We start from the raw sequence: 12,439 nt of genomic DNA, 5'->3' as shown, positions 1-12,439 counted from the left end.
CAATTTCTAACTTGGCATATTTGCATCCAACTATGTATGAAATACATGAGGGGTTATCTCCTCTTTTCTCTCTCTAAGACAGGGTTTTTCCGTATTGCCCGTGCTGGAATGCAGTGGTGTAACTGTGGCTCACTGCAGCCTCAAACTCCTGGGCTCAAGCGATCCTCCTGCCTCAGCCTCCTGAGTAGCTGGAACTACATACTGATGTATGCCATCAAGCCCAGCTAATTTTTAAATTTTCTGTAGAGATGGGGTCTTGCTCTATTGCCTAGGCTGGTCTCAAACTTCTGGCCTCAAGTAATCCTCCCACCTCGACTTCCCAAAGTGTTGGAATTGCAGATATTAGCCACGTGCCCAGCCCTAAAAATAATCCCTAATAATGTCTTAAGGTCACTGGCCTAAGGTCAGAGTTTTGTAAGTGAAGTTTTGGACACACGGAGTAAGGGATAATTAGGGTTGCGGGAAGGACTACAGATGAGAAGATGGAAGGCAAGGGCCGCATTCTGTGTAGCTCTTCTGAGGACATGCTACTGTCACTGGCAGGTGTTGAGACTACAACAGACCTCATGTCCCTGTCTGTATAATGAGAAAGTATGAGAAGATTACCCATAAGTTCTTTTCCAAGCTATCATTCTATCTTCATCAATGAAGAAAATGGCACATGACTTTTTTAGAAAAAGAATATCAAAGAAGAAAAATATTTGGAACCTGATTTCTAAACAGTACTACATAAAATAAACCACTAAAATGAAAAGTTAAAAATATTAGATCTAAAACAGAAAACTATAATCACTTCACTTAATTCTTCATCCAGGTTTTCATAAAGTGAATGATTAATGTAAAAGATTAATCCCCTCTCGTATTTCTGTAATCCATCCTCTACTGTCCAGTCCATGCGGGCCAGAACTTCAGCCATAGACAAACCAGACATCTTATAGTATGGCAAGGTGAGATGAGAATGCTGGGAGTCAAGCCTAAAGGGAAGGAAATAAAAAACCTGAAATTTGTCATTTTTTTAAAGACAGGGTCTCACTATGTTGCCCAGACTGATCTCAAACTCCTGATCTCAAGTGATCATCCCACCTCAGCCTCCCAAAGTGCTGGGATTCCAGGTGTGAGCCACCATGCCTAGTCAAATTTGTGATTTTTAAACCTGGATATCTAACACATTCTATAATAGAATATATCATGCTTTCCAGAAGATATAAATTCCAAAATACTTTTCTACTGCCATTAGTAACTAAAACAAACTCCTAAGTTTTATTTTACAAACTTCTAATTAATGCAGTTTCTTTTTGCCTGCTCATAATAGAAACAAAAACAACAATTTAAGTTAATTCTAATATTCATGATCAGACTCTAAAATAATGGTGTTTATAGGAGGAAAAGTCTGTTTTATTAATTTTTAACCATTCATGTGGATCAAGTAAGTCGAAAACAATCATATGCAAAACAATGTATAAACATTACTCTCAAAAATAAAAACACTATTCATACTAGTGTCCCTTTCTGACATCATAAAAGCACTGACTACTAAGATCAAAATCATAAGACTGTCCAACTGGCAGCTCTCCCTTAAGCTACAGACAATAAACTAGTCATACAGCTATGTCAGGGATTTTCAAAGCCTGAGAAAAATGTCAAAGCCCTAAACAGTGGGAAAATCACAAACTTGAGACTTACTGCTCATCTTCTAAACTGTGACTCCTTGAGAGCAGGAAATGGGTCACATTCATTTTTGTATGTTGAAGCCTAGCACAGTATCTAACAGAGTATGTGCTCAATAAATGCTTGTGGAAGAAGTGAATAAATGAACCACCTCCCCATTTATCAGGTAAGTACCAGAGATGGAAAAGCTAACAAGTGCACCCAAAGTTCAAGATGGCTTCTGTAAGTTCAAGATGTTTCAAGAGGTGTCACCCACCTGCTGTAACAGTCCCCAAGGTGCCCACAGCTTTCCTTAAATGCTTCCAAAAGCTCTGCCTTCTCTCCAGGTTCCAGCTGACTGGCATCCATCAGGGCAGCTCGCACTAACAGATGAGCCTCACTGAGAAGGTGAATGCAGCTCTGGGTTTTGACGGTCTTATAGGTATTGCTATAGTCTATCTAAAACAAAAAAGACAAACACTAATGTTGCTGAAGAGAGACTCTCAAAAGTTCCTCAGTTCTTAAAATAATTTATATATTTTGTTAGTAAAGTTAACATTTGGACATATTAAACCCTAAAAGTAAACAAACTAGTTATGTATCATTCTGACAAGCGCTTAGCTGAAGGGCTTTTTTCCCATCATCTATGAGCCAGTTTAATACATACATGATTAGAAATAATACCTTGTTAAACAGCTCTAATCATTAGAAAGGTCCAAATAATACTGTAATACTAATAATACTGTAAACTTAGCAACAATTTTATCTCAATAAGACTAGTGAACGTACTAATATTTGAAATAGTTAAGCTTAAAAAATTATGATTTAATTCTTTCTCAAATTTAGACTGAGTATTCTTCCCCTATTTTAGTTTCAATTTGTAAGTTTAGGCTTTACTACATCTATTTCCATAACTCATAGAGGGCTCGTAAAAATTATCACTAGCTAATCTGACTCAATCAGTATCTTCAGACTCTAGCAGTCAAATCACCTAAATGAAGACTTTCAATTAAGCAAGACTGAAAAGACAGGGCACAGCTGACATAATAACTGGCATTAAATTATTGGCAGGGACAAATCAGGCAACACCTTGACCTGATGATAAAATTAACATCACCAAAGAGGGGCAGATGAACAGCATGTGCCTCCAGATGTGATACCCTTAACACAAAAATCACCTATGCAATATTCTGGCTGAAAATGCATAATCTGAATCTAACCATTAAAAAAAAGAGCAAACCCTAAATAAGGAGTACTCTCAAAAAAAAGTAAAGGGGAAAACTGTATTTGTCAAAAATATCCATGTCATAAAATATAATGAAAGGCTATAGAAATATTCCAGATTCAAGGAGGCTAAAGAGACACACTACCTGATCCTAGACTGGGTCTTGAACTGGAGGAGGGGGAATGCTATTAAGCCACTGAGTCAGCTGACAGAATTAGACTATGAACACACTAGATAAAGCACTGTGCCAATGTTAAATGTATTAAAACATACTACTGTATTGTGGTATCCAAGAGAGTATCCTGATTCTTAGAAAATATATGCTGAAGTACTTAGGGGCAAAAGACTGATGTATGCAGTTTACCTCCCAAAGAATCAGAAAACAGCGTACGTATACGTGTGTGCACAGAAAGCACAGAGTGCATAAAAGAGAGAGAGAGAAGCAAATAGGGTAAAATGTTGACTGTGGAGAAATCTGTGTGGGGAATGGGAATATACAGAATATTCTTTTTTGAAAAAGAGTCAAAAGAGTCAGGGTCTTGCTGTGTCACCCAAGCTGGAATGCAGTGGTACGACCATAGCTCATTGTAGCCTTGAACTCCTAGGCTCAAGTAATCTTCCCATCTTAGCTTCCCAAGTAGCTAGGACTACAAGTATGTGCCACCACAACTGGCTAATTTTTTTATTTTTTGTACAAATGGGATCTTACTATGTTACCCAGGCTAGTCTCGAACTCCTGGCCTCAAGCAACCCACTTGCCTCAGTCTCCCAAAGGGTTCGGAACAATATACTTATTCTTGTAACTTTTCTTTAAGTCTGAAATTGTTTCAAAATAAAGAGTTAAAATAATTGCCAGGGAGGAGTAGGAAGCTGTCACTCTTAGATCAGGAATAAGGATGCTCCCTCTGGGTCCCTCCCCCCAGGACAATGCTGCAGTAGCTGTAGTGCCCTGGGACAATCTGCTAACATTTCTAAATAAGAAGAGTGGGACAGGGATACACAATCCTAGATTTTTTTTTTTTCTCCATTTCTTAGCTATCTTTGCTAGGGTTCAAAGTTAAGGTCAAAGACTATGTTTAGATTGGCCAATCGATCTTCTTCGGAGAGTGGGTATGAATAAGGCAGTCTTATTCTAGTGAAGGGAATTTCTACTGGTCCCTTGGATGTCAGAAGCTGTAAAAATAAAGACACAGAGAGAGAGACACATTCCACTGTCAGACAGAGTCAGGAAGCTGAATGGCTGTGGCATCCTGAATGTATGATAATTAGAATCAGTTTCTGATCATTAATTTCAGTCTAAATATCTACAAACAAGAATCAGAAGTGTGAAAAGAGTACCATCTCTTTGTACAGCTGCACTGGTGAGATCGTATTCACAATATACAAATTCCACCCAGCCTCAGCTGCAGGAGGTATTTGGATCTTAACACTGGTATCTTTTCTAGAACTAAAAGCAAAACAAAGGACAATAATTTTAAAATGACATTATTAATAAATGGTAGTTGCAAATGGTAAATATTGGATATAAAATAACTCTAAAATCATTTTCATTTACTATCTTCTTAAGTGATTAACTGTACACTCTATTGTTATGGAATATTAGTTCATAATACTACATAGGCTAACTGCATTTAATATTCTGTAATTTTCATGTAATGATAAACCAACTGCTTCCAATTCACTCCACAAGTATTCTCAAATGAGCAATAAGTTCAAAGAACAGGCAAGTCCCTGTCAAAAGGAAAATATCCTTGACTGTGGAAGTCCCCATGCCCAGGCTTGTTTCTGCATTTGACTTTCACGAATCTAGCATGCCCTAAGCCACAAATCTAAGCAGAAGCAACATCATGGCTGCTGAGAATATGATGAAGACACATAAAACTGTTAAGTTTGCTTAAAGCACTATCTTATCTCTTGCTTTCACTATGTGATGCATTTTCTTTAGTGTATAATCTTTTAAAATTGTTTATCAAATGAATTAGAATTTTTAAAAGCTCATTTAAAAAGTTATATCAAATGTGCAAGACTACAAACTGCTTTTCCTCTCGCCAGAAAGCTTTTAGGATCAGTAAGCCCCATACTCTGTGTACACTCAAAGTGATCAGTTACCAAAGTCCCCCTCTGATTCCTGTTGATGCAACAAAGCATAGCCACTAACAATTTGAAAAAGTAAAAATCCATGTTAAAAGTAACCTATGTTTGATATGACATACACTATATGCTTCACTCCCTGAAGAGATTTCTTTCTTGATTAGATTTTCCTTAGAGAAGTTAGATTGCATTCTCTACCACTAAGTAAGAAAACATCAAATAGAAGCATAACTAGTCTGGAATTAAGCATTCTATTCTAAACAATGGGAAAGCAGAAACCTAACAGATAACAAGAGATGAATGTTATCAAAATACAACTTTATTTTCAGATAGATCGCATATCTATAGATCATAAATGTGCTTTAAGGTAAAACATACATTATTAATTTCTTTTGTAATATCAGAAAATAATTTTAGATAAAAATGTAACTACTGAAAGGGTCAAAGAAGAAAGACAGTAAAAACTCCTATAGTTTCAATTAGTATTACAGGCTCAGTCTTTCCCATTAATTACACAGAAAAGCATGTCCTTTAACTAATCTAAAACACCTTTGATTTTTACTGAAACTATTTTATAATCCATTTTCTCCTAAAAGTTCCCAGGTCAGTTATAAAGTGTATTACAGAGATTGTTAGAACCTTTTCTCTGGAAAAAGACTACCATAAAAAAGCCATTTGATCATTCCAAGTTACGATTTAAAAAAAGATAAACACAAAATATACCAGTTACAATTCATTCCAGAAACTGGCAGGAATGCCTGGGGCAAGGGGATGCTTACAGAAGCCTCTTGGGTGACTGTCTTCTCTCTGGAATGGCCTCAGGGTCTGCTTTAGTCAAAAGTATGATGTGGTTTTTAAAGTGACAGATGGCTTTCAAGCCTATGAAAAGCTGTATTCTTAAAGCACAGACATCCATACTAACAGGTGGGCAAGCCTAGTAAAGGAAAACCACAAATTTAAGCAAGAAATAAAGGTACATGCACTTCAATCTTCAAAAATCAGTCAGTTTATTTGATAAAATCTCCTGCTGCCGCCATCCCATACCCACCACCACCAAAAAACAAATAAACAAAAAAACAATCCAAATGCCTATTCTTAACAGAGGAGGTTATCTAAACCTATGTAACCAATAGCGCATTCTATAGAGCTACTCAGTCAACAAACTCAGTTATTTACTGATTGAATAAATGTGGAAACAGGGTCCTACAGCTGCAGGAACTTCTGTGTGCGCCCCACAGATACCTCCAAGAGAGGAAGCTGGTACCCTGCCACCCAGGGAAACCCCTACTACTAGCAGGATGGTTAGGGGTATGCCGAAATGGGGTTTTTAGGCAAAACCAGACACTATGAAAGGACATTCTACTGCATGCAGAGTACATAAAATGGTTTCTTTGTGGATGTGTGTGTGAAAGAAATGCTTGTAAGTTCCGATGGCCCCTGACTGTTAGTCTATTAGGTATGAACAGTGCATGGAATGGCTGACAGACTGGAACATGTCAGATAAACCAGAGGAGCTAGCCTTTTGCTCTTGTAAAGGACCATTAATTCAAGTAGAACGAATAAGAAAACTAATGGAAGAGCTCTATTCTGGCATGCTGCCAGGACCCTGCCTTCTTGTCCATGCATGCTGTTTTGATTCTGAGGTCATCTTCACTGGTACCTCCATGTAAAAATAGTTCAGGTGGCTTGGCTAGTGCTGAGCAGCCAGAATCTCAGAGGAAAAGGAGACAGACCACATGCACTTTCAACCAGACTCTGAGGTTGTGAAACTTTTTCCAGATGTCACAGCTCCAAAGCCTGAGTCGGCAGGTGGGCTAAACGTGTGCTTGTTTAACTGGCACCTAGGGCTTCAGAACTGGTGGAGTCGCAGGAAAGGAGCAACCGTGAGGTGTGATCATCCCTTCTCCCTCCTACCTCCACAGGCCTCAAGGGCAGCATACCCCCACCAGACGCCCACCTCTCCTTATCCCTCCCCTTTGTCTCTTCCTTGTTCCTTCGTTCTGCTTTTAGAAGACTCTGAAAATACATGGAATTATTTTTTTTCCAAATGTACATTGATCCTACTTCAATCTATAAGGTACTTTAAATCACACCATCACCCCTATATAAGCCTATGTCTTTCTGAGGTTTGAAAAGGCAAGGAGGGAAAAGAAGAGGACAAAGAATGGAAGCTTTACTTTTTTAATCTGTTACTTTTCTATTTTTACAAAGGAAATAATCCTGATTTTAAAATAATCTCTCAAAAAGGCCATGTGTGTATCTTACACAGACAAAGGCACAGGAAATCTGTGGTTCTGGTTTCCCAAGAGGCTGAGAGCAGGCAGTAAGCCTGGTCAGCAACAGAAAACCACAGGCAGGCCATTAAAAAGGGTCACTAGGAACTCAGAGACCATGCTTTCCATAAAACACTATCATATGACACAATTTGGGCGACAGTGACTGTGAAAGAGTATCTCAGACACATTAGGCACTGTGTCGGGGCTGGTTTGTTAAAACAACCATCATTATTGAAGGCTTATTTTTCTGGAAAAAGGTATTCCAGTTTCCAGACAGATATAAACCAATTTTTGAAATGCAGAGCATCATGATTTGGGAGCTTCTTGCAGCATGTATATTCCTAACAAACAGCCAATTCAACTAGCTTATATTTCAGCAGTAAAATAACACAGGTGAATATAATGTACATGATCAGCATATTTCTGAGAACAGAAATTCAAAGTCAGAAAACACAGAATCTCAACATAATAATGCCTACATTTATTTTGTGGTCAAGAGGATTTTTTTAGAGACCAAGCACTTTACTTCACATTAAAAATGAGATTACTGATCTACCATATCCATTAACTCATAGATTAAGTATAGAAGGTTATCAAAGGCTTATAAAATACAGAATTACAGGCATAGCTGATAATAGTATAAACAAATCATTTTAATGCATTGTATTCAATTTTGTGCTCTTAAGTATATTGATTTCTGGACTGTTTTGTTAACAGCTCTGTAAAACTGCCACCTATATTTCCATTTAATAAAATACAATTGCTCCAAGCATGGTGGCTCATGCCTGTAATCCCACCATTTTGGGAGGCTGAGGCAGGCAGATCACTTGGGCCCAGAAGTTCAAGACTAGCCTGGGCGACATAGCAAAACCCCATCTCTGCAATAATAATAATAATAATATTAATAATACAAAAGAAATGAGCAGGGCATGGTGGTGCACACCTGTAGTCCCAGCTACCTGAGGGGCTGGGGTGGCAGGATCACTTGAGTCAAAGAGTTCGAGGCTGCAGTGAGCTATGATTGTGCCACTGCCCTCCAGCCTGGGTGATAGAGCAAGACCCTGAATCGAAAAAATTAAAAGTTAAAAATAAAAAAATAAAAAATAAAATTGTAGTATACTATAGTTGTGAACTGCTCTCAGTTCACACTTTTTATATTCTTTATCAAACTTTAAAAACTATGCACTAAATCAATTCAGAGTGAAATGTTTGCAAAGCAATCTTAAAAACTGTCAACTAAGCCATGAATCACAAAATCCTTACTATTTTATATCTAAAAGTTCTAATTCAATACATTAGACAACCGTAAGCTCTTTCGTTCTTGCCTAGCTTAGGTCTGAGAGCAAATCTACGAGTATTCATGTGCTCCTTTGTGATCGTAAGGTTTCACTGTCTTCATAAGCCAGTTCTTACCTTCAGGGTGGTGTCCATGTACGGGTCCTCCTCACGAGCTGCCGCCGCACTGCACCGTACAGTGAAACACTGCAGGTTGTTACTGAGGAGGAAGAACCAGGCTGCTGAGCAAAGTGAGGCCAAGAACCAACATACCCACACCAGGGAGGGTTTCACAGGCAAACACGCCAATGGCAGGGGTGGCAGTCAAGTATCTATCAAATATTGCCAAGGTAAACTGCTTCTCAGTAAGAGGAATGCCTCAGAATCCCTGTGGTTTTTAAAAATATACAACTGGTCCCCATAACACCCCCAGTGAATCGCAATCTCTAGGGGCTGAATCTAGACGTGTATATTTCTACAAAACTCCGTATGTGACTCTGACGTGCATCTATAGTTAGGAACCATGGAACTGGGTCAATATCTTCATTTTACAGACAAATGATGCCCCCAGTACCTGCCCAAGGTACAGAAGGGTGTCTATCAAAACCAAGATTAAAACCCATTTCTTAACTGTTGTTCTTCCTCACCCACCTCATGATGAAATCCAACCTGGATTATGCTGGACAACATAGACTATGCAAACTCAAATCCAATGGTCAAATTGAAAATGAGAGACCATCTAAAGGCATCTTCAGAATTACCTAGTCCAGCAGCTTGTTTTAAAGATTGGGGCATGAAAGGTTCATGACTGGTCCACCACCTCTCTGGAGAGTACAGCCAATTAGATCCCAGGTCTCCTGACCCCTCACACTCCTCTACCTCTTTCCACAACTCCAGGCTGCTTCTGCATACAAAAAGGACCTAGGGACTCCACAGTAAGTGCCTGGTTGTCATCGAGGTCAACCCTCGAATATTGACATTAAAAACAGTTAATTAACTTAGAAATTGCTATACAATGATGTATATTTCTGTCCCATTATGTGATGGGACAGAAATTAATATTTTTATTCCTTCCTTCTCCCTCCCTTTTTACAAAAAAACTATCAAGTGGGAGAAGCAAAAATGAACTCTTTAAAATAAAAAAAAAGGACTAAAGCAAACCTAACAGTAATATTAAACTTAAAAAAATTCCTCAAAAAGAAAGGCATTCTGATATTTTTAGTTAGGAGACTTAGCACATTTTAAGAGGTAGTCAGGCCTCTCTCCATCTGCTGGTGCTTCCACTTCAGCCTCAGTCCACTGCAATCTCTATCTCTGCAAAGTTCTAGGAAATGACTCCTGGAGTCCTGACAATAACTAGGACGGTAGCACCACCATTTACAAATCTGGAGTACAGTTAGCAACCTTGGGAAGTAAACTGAGAGAGAGGGAAGCAAAAAAGCACCTGCAGTGGGACCAGAAGGACAGTTGAGAATAGCTATGACCACAAAAACAAATGACCTTTAGATTCTAGAGATAAAAAGGCAGGGTTTCGGCTGGGCATGGTGGCTCAACCCTGTAATCCCAGCACTTTGGGAGTCTGAGGCGGGTGGATCACGAGGTCAGGAGATCGAGACCACCCTTGCTAACACGGTGAAACCCTGTCTCTACTAAAAATACAAAAAAAAAAAAAAAAAAAAAAAAAAAAAAAAAAACCACATGGCCAGGCACAGTGGCTCACGCCTGTAATCCCAGCACTTTGGGAGGCTGAGGTGGGTGAATTGCCTGAGGTCAGGAGTTTGAGACCAGTCTGGCCAACATGGTGAAACCCTGCCTCTACTAAAAATACAAAAAAATTAACTAGGCGTGGTGGCAGGCGCCTGTAATCCCAGCTACTCAGGAGGCTGAGGCAGGGGAACTGCTTGAACCAGGGAGATGGAGGTTGCAGTGAGCTGAGTCATACCACTGCACTCCAGCCTGGGCGACACAGCGAGACTCCATCTCAAAAAAAAAAGAAGTCTTGATGTGCTTAACTCTGGGAGAAAAGGATTTCATGGGGGGCTTTCCTACTTACATATTTCTATAAAGTTGGCATTTGACATGATTTTATTTTGTTCTTTGCTTCTTAAAAAATCTCTATTGCTTTCTTTGGGCGTATACCAATCTTCAAGAAACTTTTCAAGACCACCTTACGGGACAAGCGATTTTGAAACATTTATCTATTGGGTAAAATAAAAAAGATGGGCCAGGCGCAGTAGCTCACATCTGTAATCCCAGCACTCTGGGAGGCCGTGGCGGGTGGATCATCTGAGGTCAGGAGCTGGAGACCAGCTTGGCCAACATGGTGAAACCCCATCTCTACTAAAAATACAAAAAAATTAGTCAGGCATGGTGGCAGGTGCCTATAATCACAGCAACTTGGGAGGCTGAGGCAGGAGAATCGCTTACACCCCGGAGGCAGAGGTTGCAGTGAGCTGAGACCGTACCATTGCACTCCAGCCTGGGCAACAAAAGCGAAACTCCGATTTGATTTGAAAAACAGGAGTGGAGATTCTTATTAAGAATCTGAATGTAGAGCAGTGTGAAGAAGAGGCAAGAACGACCCCTGGACCGACCAAAGTCTGCGCGCGCTGCATCCCGCGTCCAGCACCTACGTCCCACTGCCTTCCCCACCATGCCCAAGAGAAAGGCTGAAGGGGATGCTAAAGGAGATAAAGCCAAGGTGAAGGACGAACCACAGAGAAGATCCGCGAGGTTGCTCCTCCAAAGCCAGAGCCCAAGCCTAAAAAGGCCCCTGCAAAGAAGGGAGAGAAGGTACCCAAAGGGAAAAAGGGAAAAGCTGATGCTGGCAAGGAGGGGAAAACCCTGCAGAAAACGGAGATGCCAAACAGAGCAGGCACAGAAAGCTGAAGGTGCTGGAGACGCCATTTGAAGTGTGTGCATTTTTGATAACTGTGTACTTCTGGTGACTGTACATTTTGAAATACTATTTTTTATCAAGTTTTATAAAAATGCAGAATTTTGTTTTACTTTTTTTTTTTTTTTAAAGCTATGTTGTCAGCACACAGAACACTTCATTGTTGTTTTTGGGGGAAGGGGCATATGTCCCTAACAGAATGTCTCCAAAGCTGGATTAATGTGGGGAAAACACCTTTCCCTTCTAGTTTTGAGAGACTTCCTCTTGGCTCCCAGGAGGAGGGATTCCCTGACTTTGACACACATGGCCACCTTGGCACAAAAGCCTTGTGGTATGGAAAAACAAATTTGTTTTTATGTCCTCTTCTCCCTTTCCATCTTTCAGCATAGACTTAACTCCCTTAAGCCCAAACATCTGTTGAGAACTAACCCCTAGTCATTGGTTACCAGTGTGTCCGGCAATCTGGACTTTCCAGTCCAGAAAGCCACTGAGATGGCACCTGTCAAAACAGCAGTGGTTCCATTTCTAGATTGTGGATCTTCAGGTAAATTCTGCCATTTTCATTTCACTTCCTGAAAGTCAGGGTCAGCTTGTGAAAAGTTGTTAAACAACATGCTAAATGTGAAATGTTAACCCTCACTCTAAACTTTCCCTGTTCAGAGCATGAGATGAAGACTTCATTGGGTTTTATAGTGGCTTTCTGATTTTTGGCAATCCATTGAAGAAGGGAGTTCGAAAGTTGTTGTATACTATTAATGATTGTCTGCCCATGTCCTGCCTGAAATACCATGATTGTTTATGGAAAGTATCTTTAATAAAGCTGGATACAGCTTGGTTTGGAAAAAAAAAAAAAAAAAAAAAAGAATCTGAATGTACATAAAACAACTGCTATTCTAATGTCTAATGGTTTCACAGTCAAGTTAATGATGTCAGTCTCCTTTAGTGCTGATAATAAGCTCAAAAATTTCCTATCTGGAGGCAGTCAAAATGCACGAATTAAAAGTCCATTCAAACTCATAATATAATGCT

The 12,439-nt window shown here is 39.6% G+C and overlaps 1 protein-coding gene across 14 annotated transcripts in view; it reads right to left on the bottom strand.

Annotated features, from left to right (window-relative positions):
* Positions 1-12,439, bottom strand: part of HPS3 (HPS3 biogenesis of lysosomal organelles complex 2 subunit 1) — a 44,492-nt gene that overhangs the window by 13,346 nt on the left and 18,707 nt on the right. For 11 of the 14 annotated variants that reach the window (XR_012430792.1, XR_012430793.1, XR_274403.5 and 8 more), the window contains 5 exons: positions 8,653-8,734; positions 5,743-5,897; positions 4,211-4,319; positions 1,925-2,106; positions 794-974 (listed from right to left, as the gene is read on the bottom strand). Coding sequence is in view for 5 of the 14 variants with exons in the window: in XM_005546065.4 (XP_005546122.3) it covers positions 794-974; positions 1,925-2,106; positions 4,211-4,319; positions 5,743-5,897; positions 8,653-8,734 (709 nt within the window). In the remaining 9 variants the exon portion in view is untranslated. Of the gene's footprint in view, positions 1-793; positions 975-1,924; positions 2,107-4,210; positions 4,320-5,742; positions 5,898-7,135; positions 8,301-8,652; positions 8,735-12,439 lie in introns of those variants that run through there. The other 3 variants (XR_012430791.1, XM_045386800.2, XM_074031259.1) reach the window with 2 other exon arrangements.

Source organism: Macaca fascicularis, chromosome 2 (assembly GCF_037993035.2).
Source record: "Macaca fascicularis isolate 582-1 chromosome 2, T2T-MFA8v1.1".
Lineage (NCBI taxonomy): Eukaryota > Metazoa > Chordata > Mammalia > Primates > Cercopithecidae > Macaca > Macaca fascicularis.
This window is presented reverse-complemented; position numbering and strand designations above follow the sequence as displayed.